General features: G+C 44.2%; 1 protein-coding gene across 7 annotated transcripts in view; it reads left to right on the top strand.

Moving 5' to 3' along the window:
• Positions 1 to 14586, top strand: part of LOC129181213 (uncharacterized) — a 38620-nt gene that overhangs the window by 16561 nt on the left and 7473 nt on the right. For 6 of the 7 annotated variants that reach the window (XM_054776053.1, XM_054776054.1, XM_054776050.1 and 3 more), the window contains exons 16-44: positions 114 to 194; positions 505 to 741; positions 818 to 987; positions 1207 to 1412; positions 1506 to 1657; positions 3266 to 3346; positions 3668 to 3904; positions 3981 to 4150; positions 4370 to 4575; positions 4669 to 4820; positions 5035 to 5115; positions 5425 to 5661; positions 5738 to 5907; positions 6127 to 6332; positions 6426 to 6577; positions 6792 to 6872; positions 7182 to 7418; positions 7494 to 7639; positions 7835 to 8037; positions 8834 to 8985; positions 9207 to 9275; positions 9427 to 9669; positions 9744 to 9913; positions 11478 to 11683; positions 11793 to 11941; positions 12068 to 12157; positions 12278 to 12508; positions 12580 to 12749; positions 14365 to 14567. In XM_054776053.1, the coding sequence (XP_054632028.1) occupies positions 114 to 194; positions 505 to 741; positions 818 to 987; positions 1207 to 1412; positions 1506 to 1657; positions 3266 to 3346; positions 3668 to 3904; positions 3981 to 4150; positions 4370 to 4575; positions 4669 to 4820; positions 5035 to 5115; positions 5425 to 5661; positions 5738 to 5907; positions 6127 to 6332; positions 6426 to 6577; positions 6792 to 6872; positions 7182 to 7418; positions 7494 to 7639; positions 7835 to 8037; positions 8834 to 8985; positions 9207 to 9275; positions 9427 to 9669; positions 9744 to 9913; positions 11478 to 11683; positions 11793 to 11941; positions 12068 to 12157; positions 12278 to 12508; positions 12580 to 12749; positions 14365 to 14567 (4888 nt within the window). Of the gene's footprint in view, positions 1 to 113; positions 199 to 504; positions 742 to 817; positions 988 to 1206; positions 1413 to 1505; positions 1658 to 3265; positions 3347 to 3667; positions 3905 to 3980; positions 4151 to 4369; positions 4576 to 4668; positions 4821 to 5034; positions 5116 to 5424; positions 5662 to 5737; positions 5908 to 6126; positions 6333 to 6425; positions 6578 to 6791; positions 6873 to 7181; positions 7419 to 7493; positions 7640 to 7834; positions 8038 to 8833; positions 8986 to 9206; positions 9276 to 9426; positions 9670 to 9743; positions 9914 to 11477; positions 11684 to 11792; positions 11942 to 12067; positions 12158 to 12277; positions 12509 to 12579; positions 12750 to 14364; positions 14568 to 14586 lie in introns of all 7 variants that reach the window. The other variant, XM_054776052.1, reaches the window with a different exon arrangement.

Raw genomic sequence — 14586 nt, 5'->3', positions numbered from 1 at the left:
TCAGTATTGTATTGTGTAACTACTATTAAGTACTTTCACGTTTCATATTGGAGTATGTTTGTACAATATTTATACTGGATTTTGGTACTGAGAGGAGGTCTGTTTGCTTGAAGGCCTGATGAAGAGGATGGTCAGCACCAGGTCCCTGATGGTCCATCACACCAAGACAAAGCCCAGGGGGTGCTACCATACTGGCAAGTATCAGGGTTATATTTACACACAATGTTCCGTGAGCAGGCCCACATAAGTAGACTGTAAAACATGTTTAGTCCAATCACACAGCAAATTGCCTTAAAACTGGGCTTATTATCCATCCACAATGGAAAGCAGTCCCCTTTTAGTTTTAAAATGCAACTTGGTGAAGTGAATGCATCATGACCAGCCTGAGGTTAACACAACACATAAACTTAAGCTGAAGGTCAGAAAGTGTGAACACCGAAATTTAAAATTCAAAACCTGTCAGGGCTCAAAAACTAACGTGTAAAACGTGTCTTTGATTTACAGGAAGGATGGTGTCTTTGTTGGCTCAGGTCCCAAACTGGGAGCCTCTATGGTCCTGTTCAAGGAATCAGACTATAAGAAGCCTTATCCAGCAGGTGTGGTGGTCCTTCCAGTGGGCTCTCCATTATATGTGGAGGTCTCTATGAGAGATCCCAGCTTGGTGGTTGTTTTGGAGGAATGCTTTGCCTCTCACTCGTTAGACCGTGACAGTCTTGATCGATACTCCATCATCTCCAACAAGTATGTCTATGCTTAGTTGGGGTGAATACTCCAAGACACGATGCAGAATGCTGATGATCAACTTTGTTTTTCTTAGATGTCCCACTGACCGCCAACAAGTGTTTGAGTTTAAGAGTGGCTCATCCCACCAGGCTCGTTTCTCCACCCTACCCTTCGCTTTTCAGGGAGAATACCAAGATGTTTACCTCAACTGCAGCTTCATCCTGTGTGACCGCAAGAGTTCCTCTTGCATTCCGGATTGTGAAGGTAAAATGAAAGACAGTGAAACCTTTAGTCTGGACCCATGTGGTGTAACAATATTAGTCACCTCCTGCTATGAGCGCCCATGCTAGCACATGTAAAGTCTAGGATGATCCATGTCATGATCTACAGCAATGTGATATTTGTGAAGGTGACATGTATTTTCATATTGTGGCATATAACACACAGGAAATGAAATGGCTGTCCCCATCATGTTTTCTTTAGAATTGGATCCTCCATTCCTCAGTGACATTATTTGTGACTCTGACGAAATCGGAGTGGGTGTGGATTCAGTTAGCACAAGACGCGCTGGTTATAACCCACTCCGTGGCAGACTGGCAGACCCCAAGTGTTTCCAGGCCATAGAGCAATCAAGTGTCGTGTGGTACAAAGTTGACACTGAGGAAGGTACCTGTGGAAACAAAATGAAGGTAAAAAGCAGACACACATCTGGACTAAAGTCCTTGATCATCTCTTCACAATAAAAGGCTGTATGTGATGAAATGTTCTCATCTGTTTTTCAGACCAACGGCACACATGTCATCTACTCCAACACGTTATTCATCGATCCAGCCAAGAATAGTCCTTACTCTCTGCCCATGGGCTTTCCTTTCTCATGCGTGTATCCCCTGGACACACACACCAGACTGAACTCACCCTTCAGAACGATTCTGACGTGAGTATTGATACAATTAGCAATGTGAGATGATTTAGAATGATTCTAGTAAGTGTTACGGGTCCCAGGCGTGGGCACCATAAGGCAGATAAATTACCTGAATGGAAATGCAGGCAGAACAGCAAAATGAGGACGACATGTAGCGTTTCCTTGCAGATTGCGTCTCTTTATTTAACACACACAAAAGTCATGACCAAAATCCATGTTTCAAGTCATAAGTTATTTGCATTTCTGTCCTTAATCCCTCTTTACTTTAACATAACTTGTACATTTCACATTTTCGTATAATCTCACTTCATTGTGACCAACACAACTATATTTTGGCACAAATTACCATTAATTGTATTTATTTGTTCTAATAACCCTTTTAATGCATTCTATGACATGCTTGCTTGATGACTTATGTCCTCTTAAATGTTCACACTTGTACATAAACATCTGGAATCCCTCAGGTTACTGGAATATTCCTCACAAAGTATGTGATTGTGTATCATGGTAACGTTTCTTGTAACATATTTCACTTACACTATTTTTAATGTTCTTCACAAACACTTTCGCCATGAATCCATTTTAATGACAATTGCAATACCCCGTAGTTCCACTGGATGGCGATCTAACCAAGAGTTCTACCTCCCGCCAATTCGACGACACGGAGCAGCGGCTTTGCCTCTGATGTTTTACGACAAACTTTCTAACTTTCACTTATTTTACCAAATTAAATCAGCGGATAGTGTGACAATACACATCCTAACATGAACACAAGTACTTATATGGACTTATTCTGTTGTTTTTGTACAATTTACCCACCTGAATGGAAATGCAGGCATCCTCTTTAGGGTCACCGGGACATACTGGAGCCTATCCCAGCTGACAGGTGGGGTATACCCTGGACTGGTGGCCAGCCAATGGCAGGGCACATCTAGACAACCCTTCACACTCACATTCATACCTATGGCAATTTAGAGTCGCCAATGAAGCTATGAAGCTAACATGCATGTTTTTGGAATGTGGGAGGAAACCGGAATACCCAGAAAACCCCCCCACACACGGGGAGAACATGCAAACTCCACACAGAAATGGAACCCTCGTTTTACAGATCTCCAGTCTGTCACTGTGTTGGCCAACATGCTAACCGCTAGACCACCGTGCGGCCCGGAAATGCAGGCAGAACAGCAAAATGAGTACGTGTAGCGTTCCATTGTAGATTGTGTCTGACGCAATACAGGAAGTGTCTCCGTATATGGGTCCTGCCGCAACTGAAGAGACACAAAGGTTCCACCTCACGCTGTACAACACAAACTGCAAATCCACATCCACAAATGTCACCAATACATACCACCACCACATTTCAGAAATATTAAATTCTGCACATTTATATAGCATATTTGACCGCAAACACTAAATTAAATCTATATGTGGACACCATATTTTCAAATGGGCTACAGAAGTAGAAACATTTTAAATAGCCTGACGTTGTATCCTCACAGGATGGCCATCAGTATTGTATTGTGTAACTACTATTAAGTACTTTCACGTTTCATATTGGAGTATGTTTGTACAATATTTATACTGGATTTTGGTACTGAGAGGAGGTCTGTTTGCTTGAAGGCCTGATGAAGAGGATGGTCAGCACCAGGTCCCTGATGGTCCATCACACCAAGACAAAGCCCAGGGGGTGCTACCACACTGGCAAGTATCAGGGTTGTATTTACACACAACGTTCCGTGAGCAGGCCCACATAAGTAGACTGTAAAACATGTTTAGTCCAATCACACAGCAAATTGCCTTAAAACTGGGCTTATTATCCATCCACAATGGAAAGCAGTCCCCTTTAGTTTTAAAATGCAACTTGGTGAAGTGAATGCATCATGACCAGCCTGAGGTTAACACAACACATAAACTTAAGCTGAAGGTCAGAAAGTGTGAACACCGAAATTTAAAATTCAAAACCTGTCAGGGCTCAAAAACTAACGTGTAAAACGTGTCTTTTTATGTGTCTTTGATTTACAGGAAGGATGGTGTCTTTGTTGGCTCAGGTCCCAAACTGGGAGCCTCTATGGTCCTGTTCAAGGAATCAGACTATAAGAAGCCTTATCCAGCAGGTGTGGTGGTCCTTCCAGTGGGCTCTCCATTATATGTGGAGGTCTCTATGAGAGATCCCAGCTTGGTGGTTGTTTTGGAGGAATGCTTTGTCTCTCGCTCACCAGACCGTGGCAAACTTGATCGATACTCCATCATCTCCAACAAGTATGTCTATGCTTAGTTGGGGTGAATACTCCAAGACACGATGCAGAATGCTGATGATAAACTTTGTTTTTCTTAGATGTCCCACTGACCGCCAACAAGTGTTTGAGTTTAAGAGTGGCTCATCCCACCAGGCTCGTTTCTCCACCCTACCCTTCGCTTTTCAGGGAGAATACCAAGATGTTTACCTCAACTGCAGCTTCATCCTGTGTGACCGCAAGAGTTCCTCTTGCATTCCGGATTGTGAAGGTAAAATGAAAGACAGTGAAACCTTTAGTCTGGACCCATGTGGTGTAACAATATTAGTCACCTCCTGCTATGAGCGCCCATGCTAGCACATGTAAAGTCTAGGATGATCCATGTCATGATCTACAGCAATGTGATATTTGTGAAGGTGACATGTATTTTCATATTGTGGCATATAACACACAGGAAATGAAATGGCTGTCCCCATCATGTTTTCTTTAGAATTGGATCCTCCATTCCTCAGTGACATTATTTGTGACTCTGACGAAATCGGAGTGGGTGTGGATTCAGTTAGCACAAGACGCGCTGGTTATAACCCACTCCGTGGCAGACTGGCAGACCCCAAGTGTTTCCAGGCCATAAAGCAATCAAGTGTCGTGTGGTACAAAGCTGACACTGAGGAAGGTACCTGTGGAAACAAAATGAAGGTAAAAAGCAGACACACATCTGGACTAAAGTCCTTGATCATCTCTTCACAATAAAAGGCTGTATGTGATGAAATGTTCTCATCTGTTTTTCAGACCAACGGCACACATGTCATCTACTCCAACACGTTATTCATCGATCCAGCCAAGAATAGTCCTTACTCTCTGCCCATGGGCTTTCCTTTCTCATGCGTGTATCCCCTGGACACACACACCAGACTGAACTCACCCATCAGAACATTCATGAAGTGAGTATTGATACAATTAGCAATGTGAGATGATTTAGAATGATTCTAGTGAAGTAGAAACATTTTAAATAGCCTGACGTTGTATCCTCACAGGATGGCCATCAGTATTGTATTGTGTAACTACTATTAAGTACTTTCACGTTTCATATTGGAGTATGTTTGTACAATATTTATACTGGATTTTGGTACTGAGAGGAGGTCTGTTTGCCTGAAGGGCCATGGGAAGGTTTGGTCAGCACCAGGTCCCTGATGGTCCATCACACCAAGACAAAGCCCAGGGGGTGCTACCATACTGGCAAGTATCAGGGTTGTATTTACACACAATGTTCCGTGAGCAGGCCCACATAAGTAGACTGTAAAACATGTTTAGTCCAATCACACAGCAAATTGCCTTAAAACTGGGCTTATTATCCATCCACAATGGAAAGCAGTCCCCTTTAGTTTTAAAATGCAACTTGGTGAAGTGAATGCATCATGACCAGCCTGAGGTTAACACAACACATAAACTTAAGCTGAAGGTCAGAAAGTGTGAACACCGAAATTTAAAATTCAAAACCTGTCAGGACTCAAAAACTAACGTGTAAAACGTGTCTTTGATTTACAGGAAGGATGGTGTCTTTGTTGGCTCAGGTCCCAAACTGGGAGCCTCTATGGTCCTGTTCAAGGAATCAGACTATAAGAAGCCTTATCCAGCAGGTGTGGTGGTCCTTCCAGTGGGCTCTCCATTATATGTGGAGGTCTCTATGAGAGAGCCCAGCTTGGTGGTTGTTTTGGAGGAATGCTTTGTCGCTCGCTCACCAGACCGTGGCAAACTTGATCGATACTCCATCATCTCCAACAAGTATGTCTATGCTTAGTTGGGGTGAATACTCCAAGACACGATGCAGAATGCTGATGATAAACTTTGTTTTTCTTAGATGTCCCACTGACCGCCAACAAGTGTTTGAGTTTAAGAGTGGCTCATCCCACCAGGCTCGTTTCTCCACCCTACCCTTCGCTTTTCATAGAGAATTACAAGATGTTTACCTCCACTGCAGCTTCATCCTGTGTGACCGCAAGAGTTCCTCTTGCATTCCGGATTGTGAAGGTAAAATAAAAGACAGTGAAACCTTTAGTCTGGACCCATGTGGTGTAACAATATTAGTCACCTCCTGCTATGAGCGCCCATGCTAGCACATGTAAAGTCTAGGATGATCCATGTCATGATCTACAGCAATGTGATATTTGTGAAGGTGACATGTATTTTCATATTGTGGCATATAACACACAGGAAATGAAATGGCTGTCCCCATCATGTTTTCTTTAGAATTGGATCCTCCATTCCTCAGTGACATTATTTGTGACTCTGACGAAATCGGAGTGGGTGTGGATTCAGTTAGCACAAGACGCGCTGGTTTTAACCCACTCCTTGGCCACCTGGCACAAGCCATGTGTTTCTGGAACATAGAGCAATACAGTGTCGTGTGGTACAAAGTTGACACTGAGGAAGGTACCTGTGGAAACAAAATGAAGGTAAAAAGCAGACACACATCTGGACTAAAGTCCTTGATCATCTCTTCACAATAAAAGGCTGTATGTGATGAAATGTTCTCATCTGTTTTTCAGACCAACGGCACACATGTCATCTACTCCAACACCTTGTACATCTATCCAGTCTTCAAGAGTCCTGTCTCTCTGTTCATGGGCTTTCCTTTCTCATGCGTGTATCCCCTGGACACACACACCAGACTGAGCTCACCCATCAGAGCGATCCTGACGTGAGTATTGATACAATTAGCAATGTGAGATGATTTAGAATGATTCTAGTGAAGTAGAAACATTTTAAATAGCCTGACGTTGTATCCTCACAGGATGGCCATCAGTATTGTATTGTGTAACTACTATTAAGTACTTTCACGTTTCATATTGGAGTATGTTTGTACAATATTTATACTGGATTTTGGTACTGAGAGGAGGTCTGTTTGCCTGAAGGCCTGATGAAGAGGATGGTCAGCACCAGGTCCCTGATGGTCCATCACACCAAGACAAAGCCCAGGGGGTGCTACCACACTGGCAAGTATCAGGGTTGTATTTACACACAATGTTCCGTGAGCAGGCCCACATAAGTAGACTGTAAAACATGTTTAGTCCAATCACACAGCAAATTGCCTTAAAACTGGGCTTATTATCCATCCACAATGGAAAGCAGTCCCCTTTAGTTTTAAAATTCAACTTGGTGAAGTGAATGCATCATGACCAGCCTGAGGTTAACACAACACATAAACTTAAGCTGAAGGTCAGAAAGTGTGAACACCGAAATTTAAAATTCAAAACCTGTCAGGGCTCAAAAACTAACGTGTAAAACGTGTCTTTGATTTACAGGAAGGATGGTGTCTTTGTTGGCTCAGGTCCCAAACTGGGAGCCTCTATGGTCCTGTTCAAGGAATCAGACTATAAGAAGCCTTATCCAGCAGGTGTGGTGGTCCTTCCAGTGGGCTCTCCATTATATGTGGAGGTCTCTATGAGAGATCCCAGCTTGGTGGTTGTTTTGGAGGAATGCTTTGCCTCTCACTCGTTAGACCGTGACAGTCTTGATCGATACTCCATCATCTCCAACAAGTATGTCTATGCTTAGTTGGGGTGAATACTCCAAGACACGATGCAGAATGCTGATGATCAACTTTGTTTTGTCAGATGTCCCTTTGAGAGCAGCTCATCCCTCCAGGCTCGTTTCTCCACCCTCTTCTTCCGTTTTTGGCCGCAATACCGAGATGTTTACCTCCACTGCAGCCTCAGCCTGTGTGACCGCAGGAGTTCCTCTTGCACTCCGTATTGTGAAGGTAAGCATGAAGAAAGAAATCTTCAGTGTGGACCTACAGCAGGTGGTGTAAGAATGTTAGTCACCTCCTGATAAGAGCAGCCATGCTCCCAGATGTAAAGTCTACTCTATGATTAATGTCATGATGTTCAGCAATGATATTTGGGATGTATATTTGTCATGTATCTTCATATTTGCCCCTTAATCTTTTGTTTAGAATTGGATCGTTCACTCACTCACCTTAATTGTGGCTCTGACAAAATCCAAGTGGGCGTGGATTCCGCTGGCCTAAGAAGCACTGGTCATAACCCGCTCAGTGGCCACCTGGAAGCCCTCAAGTGTTCCCAGGCCACGAAGCAAGATGGTGTCGTGTGGTACAAAGTTGATGCTCAGGAAGGTGCCTGTGGAAACACAATGAAGGTAAAGAGAACAGACACATGCGTACTGGAGACATTTTATTTCACGTCCAAGGCAAATATGGCTGTCGAAGTCAACGCGTTAAAGGTAGTTTACTTTCACGGCACAAATCTTTGTGACTAGCTATTAACATGCGCACTTCCTGTTGGAGCCTCGGCCCACACCGTAGTTTGAGGAAACGTGGCAGCTTGGCAGCTCATGTGGAGCGAGAAGCGGGAACAAATATTGAGGCGAAGTGGGCAAAGAAAAGGGTATTTTTCAAGTTTAGCTTCACAGCCCTGGCAGATGCCCTCTCGACAAGACCAAAGTTATTTGTGTCGCTGAGAGTCGGGTTGTCACAAAGTATGTCGAATTAGCGCTCGCTAGAGTTAGCATCACGGTTGCTGTAATTTCCGCACAACAATATAGTCGATATATGCCTTTAAGCACCTAAGACGAAACATTGCTGAATACGCTGCTAATCTGCCTGGTGTAGTTAATACTTTACACCAGGAGATGATGGACATGTGCGGCGGGGAGTCTGCTCGCAGTGGCGGTGGGTTGTGCGTGAGTTGTGCCACGTCCAGAAGGTAATTGCTGATGCTGCATGCATTGGCTTCGCAAAATGCAATCATGTCAATTAAATAGCTTAATCGATTAACAGTCCTACATTAAGATTTGCATTTAGTCTTGATGAGAACAAGGGGTGGAACAAATTGTTTACCTTTCTCCCATTTTTCAAGTCTTGCGACTAAAGTCCTTGTTCATCTCTTCACAATAAAAGGCTCTATGTGATGAAATGTTCTCATCTGTTTTTCAGACCAACGGCACACATGTCATCTACTCCAACACGTTGTTCATCGACCCAGCAAACAACAGTCCTTCCTCTCTGCCCATGACTTTTCCTTTCTCATGCGTGTATCCCCTGGACACACACAGCAGACTGAAAGTACCCATCAACGCGACCCTGACGTGAGTATTGATACCATTAGCAATGTGAGATGAATGAATGATTCTAGTTAAGTAGAAACATTTAGAGTAGCCTGACGTATCATCACAGGTTGCTGCCATCTTATCAGTATTGGATCGTGTAATTGCCATTGAGTTGAACCAATGATGTCATTCCATCTTTCACATTTCAAAAGGTTGGAGTATGTTTGTACAATATTTAAGAGAGTTCTGTTTGCTTGAAGGCCCAGTCAGCACCAGGTCAATGACGATCCATCACGCCAACCTGGAGCCCTGGAGGTGCCACCATACTGGCAAGTATAAGGGTTACATTGACACAGAATGGTATTGCATTGCTCCGCAAGCAGGCTCATAATAAATGAGGTATAAGATAGGCTGCGCTTTGCATGCAAGCCCATAATAATGAGAGGAGAACTTGTGAGTATATTTGTCTTTTATTGACAGGATGGAAGGTGTCCTTGTTGGCTCAGGTCCCAAACTGGGAGCCTCCATGGTCCTGTTCAAGGAATCAGACTATAAGGAGCCTTATGCAGCAGGTGTGGTGGTCCTTCCAGCGGCCTCACCATTATATGTGGAGGTCTCTATGGACAAGAAAGATCCCAGCTTGGTGGTTGTTTTGGAGGAATGCTCCACCTCTCACTCACCAGACCGTGACAGTCTTGATCGATACTCCCTCATCTCCAACAAGTATGTCTATGCTTAGTCGGGGTGAAAACAGAGTCGAGATGCAGAATGCTGATGATAAACTTTGTTTTTGTTAGATGTCTCACTGACCGCCAACACATGTCTGTGTTCGAGAGCGGCTCATCCCTCCAGGCTCGTTTCTCCACCCCGTTCTTCCTTCTTCAGGGAAGAGGCCAAGATGTTTACCTCCACTGCAGCCTCAGCCTGTGTGACCGCAGGAGTTCCTCTTGCATTCCGGTTTGTGAAGGTAGGAATGAAAGACACTGAAATAAGTCACCTACAGCCATGCTACCAGATGTAAAGTCTACAACGGTGGTCACCAACCTTCAAGATCCCTGGTCTCGGCCGTGAACCTGCGCAAGATCTACCAACGATACACAAAATTCGGTGTTCGGTTTGGCTTGATACATTTGTGTTATGATTCGATACTTTCCTGAGACTTTGTGGGTCGGCAGGGCTCGGGTGGTAGACTGGTCATCTCCCACCCTGAAGGTTGCAGGTTCTATCCTCCGTCCTCCCGTGATCATGTCCAAGTATCCATGGGCAAGATACGGAACCCCCAGTTGCTCTTGATGCTGCGGCATCAGTCGGTAAATGTGCTTGAGCACCTTGGAGGTGGAAAAGCGCTTTACAATAAAAGACTGTTTGGATTCATTCAAATGCGTTGTCATGGTTGTTGTGTTTCCACCGACGGAGTTCAGTATTGTGTGACACGTGTGACATGTTGGGTTTTTTTGTCCATGACGCGCTTGCCATCAGGGTTGTAGTTGACATGAAATCCGAAGTGGTCCCAAACACCAGCTCTGAAGGATGGTGGAGGATGTTGAACATCAGGAAAGGCACGAGCCATGTTTCAGTGAGCTAACCGCCATGTAGCTTCTCTCGGTTGCATGGTACGAATGTGGGAGGCGGAGCTCAGTGGCTGTGCTTGACAATGCAACCTAAGCCAGAGTAGTCGATTGCAGATACACTGAGCTGTCAGCACAGAGCGCCATCAGAAGTTGATCAAATGAATATCAAACTTTGCTCCATACAGGGCTCACGATTCGGTACGCATGTGTATTGAACGCTTCCTATGCATACATACATATACGTATATACACACATACAGTATATGCACTGAGTAAATATTGTTCCTATGCATACGTACATATATATACACACATACAGTATATGCACTGAGTAAATATAGTTCCTATGCATACATACATATATATACACACATACAGTATATGCACTGAGTAAATATAGTTCCTATGCATACATACATATATATACACACATACAGTATATGCACTGAGTAAATATTGTTCCTATGCATACGTACATATATATACACACATACAGTATATGCACTGAGTAACTTTAGTTCCTATGCATACGTACATATATATATATACACACATACAGTATATGCACTGAGTATAGTTCCTATGCATACGTACATATATATATATATATATACAAACATATGCACTGAGTAAATATAGTAGTCTGTACATATGTTTTTTTGTGGAAAGGCTTATTAACATTTAAAGAATTGTCTTTAAATCCAAAGCTTCGTGTTATTGATTGTTGGCATCAACAGCCTTTTCTCATTTTGCCGTTTGCTACAATTATTTGTTTGTACATTTTTGTTGTTTGTAAAAGTTTGTTTCTGCTAGTAGCTCTCGGTTGACGGGTTGGTGACCCCTGGTCTACAGTCTGATCAATGTCATCATCTGCAGCAATATATTTGTGAAGGTGGTTGTCATGTATTTTGTATATTTGGCATCGAGGAAAGGGAATTAATGCTGCCATGTTTTCTTTAGAATTTGGGTCTCCATTCCTAAGTCACCTTAACTGTGGCTCTGACAAAATCCAAATGGGCGTGGATTCAGCTAAGATAAAAAGCGCTGGTTATGACCCATTCTATGGCAACCTGAAACTCAGCAAGTGTTCTCTGGCCACGGAGAAAGATGGTGTCACATGGTACCAAGCTGACACAAAGACGGCTACCTGTGGAAATGTAATGAAGGTAAGAAGAAGCAAGACGCAAACAACCGTCCTTGTTCATCTCTTCACATAAATCCACTCATCATCAATAAAAGGCTGTATGTGATGAAATGTTCTCATCTGTTTTTCAGACCAACGGGACACACGTCATCTTCTCCAACACTTTATTCATCTATCCAGCAAACAAAGCTTCCTTTGTGTCCCTAAAGTTTCCTTTTTCATGCGTGTATCCCCTGAAGACGGACACCAGACTGAAGGCACCCGTCAGACCAATCCTGCCGTGAGTAGACCATTAATGAAAGGGTCAGATGATTTTCACTGAGTATTTGAACAGCTTATGCCATTTGTCTTTCACATTTCTGTATGTTTGAGTGTGTTTGAAATAAGTTGATTTTGAAACTAACAGGAGTTTTGTACATGGTGCTGAGGTTGGTCAGCACCGAGACCTTGGTGATCCATCACAACAAGTCGGACCTCCGGAGGTGCCGCCACGCTGGCAAGTATAGGGGTTACACTGTCGAGGCTCATAATAAGTATGGGGCATAATGAGGTGGGCTACGCTTTGCATGCAAGCCCATAATGAGAGAAGAATTTTGATTACATGTGTCTTTTACAGGATGGAAGGTGTCTTTGTTGGCTCAGGTCCCAAACTGGGAGCCTCCATGTTCCTGTTCACGGAATCCGACTATAAGGAGCCTTATCCAGCAGGTGTGGTGGTCCTTCCAGTGGGCTCTCCATTATATGTGGAGGTCTCTGTGAGAGATCCCAGCTTGGTGGTTGTTTTGGAGGACTGCTTTGCCTCATCGGACCCTGACAGTCTAGAGCAAGAAGCCCTTATCCACAACAAGTATGTCTTTGCTCAATTGGGGTGAATACGGAGACAAGATGCAGAATGCTGATGACAAGTGTTGTTATTAGATGTCCCGCTGACCGCCACAAAGTGTCTGTGGTTCCGAGAGGCCCATCCCTCCAGGCGCGTTTCTCCACCCTCTTCTTCCCACTTCAGGGTAAATACCAAGATGTTTACCTCCACTGCAGCCTCAACCTGTGTGACCGCAGGAGTTCCTCTTGCATTCCGGTTTGTGAAGGTAAGAATCAAGAAGTTAGACACTGAAACCCATGTGGTGTAAGAATGTTAGTCACCTCCTGACAAGAACACCCGTGCTACCACATGTAAAGTCTGCGTAAATGTAAAGTCTGTTGTAAAGCAGCGCAGACGTTTTCAGTGGGTCGCATGGTCTTGCCAAGAGAGACCTCTGTGCCTTTTGCTTGCTGTGCCACTGCAAGGTGTGTGCCCTTCAAATTCAAACTGCACTTCAATGTTGAGAATGAGGTCCTGCCCCAGGGGGAGGAAAGTATCTCGGGGTCTTGTTTCACGAGTCAGGGAAGGTTGGAGCGTGAGGTCAACAGGTGGATCGCCCGTCGTGGGGAAGATGGAGCTGAGCAGGAAGGCAAAGCTCTTAAATTAGCAGTCGATCTATTTCCCCACCCTCACCGTTAGCTTCGGGTTGCGAAAGTACAAGATGGCGGACACAGGCGGCTGGTGAGGAGCTCAGATATTCGAGAGGGGCTTAAGAGTAGAGCTGCTGCTCCTTCACATGGGGGGGAGCCAGTTGAGGTGGCTCGGGCATCTTGTCCGGATGCCTCCCAGACACCTCCCTGGAGAGGTGTATTTTTGCATCATTTGAGCTTCTAGCTCATAAAACCCAAAAATCAGGAATTTAAAAAATAGAATACTGTGAAGAGATCAGCATTTACCTCTCAGAGAAATAAGCATCACATGAAAACAATAAAAATATGGTACATGAAAAAATCTTCAATACTTGGTTGGGAATCCCTTTGCCTTAATCACTGCCTCGATGGCATTGAGGCGGAAGCCTGTGGCATCGGCTGGGAGTTATGGAAGCCCAGATTTCCTTGGTGCTTGCTGTCATCTCTTTGGTTTTGGGTCTGGTGCCACTCATCTTCCTCTTGATAATATTGCATCAATTGTCAATGAGGTTTAGATCCGGCGTTTTCTCCGGGTACTCTGGTTTCCTCCCACATTCCAAAAACATGCATGTTAGCTTCATTGGAGACTCTAAATTCTCCATACGTATGAATGTGAGTGTGAATGGTTGTTTGTCTATATGTGCCCTGCGATCCAGGGTGTACCCCGCCTGTCGCCCGATGTCAGCTGGGATAGGCTCCAGCATGGCCCCGCGACCCTAAAGAGGAGAAGCGGTATAGAAAATGGATGGATGGATGGTTTAGATCCAGCGAGTTGGCTGGCCAGTCAAGCACTGTGATGGCATGCTTCTGGTGGCATGGGCACGGGCCAGGTCCTGCTGGAAATGAAAATTGCGTCTCCATCCAGATCCTCAGCAGAAGGAATCATGAAGCCTTGTAAAACATTTGGTAGACTGTTGCGGTGGCCTTGGATTTAAGAGTTTACCAACACCTGCACTGCACATTGCACCCCAAATCCTAACCTTTGCAAAGTCTTTTACATTGAAATTGAAATGTCATTTATTGTATAACATTGGTTGAAAAATTCTTGCCCTTTGGGTCGCCGCTTGTCTTTGAAGGGTGATGGTGGCTTGAAAAGCACTGGTTTACAGTATGATCCATGTAATGATCTGCAGCAATGTCATATTTATGAAGGCGACTGTCCTGTATTTTCATATCTTGGCTGAAATAATGCCCTCACAATGTTTCCTTTAGAATTGGATGCTTCACTCCGTCACCTGATTTGTGACTCTGACAAAATCCGAGTGGGCATGGACTCAGCTAGGATAAGACGCACTGGTTATAACCCACTCTCTGGCAAACTGGCAGACCGCAAGTGTTCCCAGAAAACGGAGCAAGATGGTGTTGTGTGGTACGAAGTTGATGCTCAGGAAGGTGCCTGTGGAAACACAATGAAGGTAAAAAGCAGCAGCCACA

The sequence above is a fragment of the Dunckerocampus dactyliophorus genome, chromosome 5, assembly GCF_027744805.1.
Source record: "Dunckerocampus dactyliophorus isolate RoL2022-P2 chromosome 5, RoL_Ddac_1.1, whole genome shotgun sequence".
NCBI classification, from domain to species: domain Eukaryota; kingdom Metazoa; phylum Chordata; class Actinopteri; order Syngnathiformes; family Syngnathidae; genus Dunckerocampus; species Dunckerocampus dactyliophorus.
The sequence above is the reverse complement of the archived record's forward strand: the minus strand, read 5'-3'. Positions and strand labels throughout refer to the sequence as shown.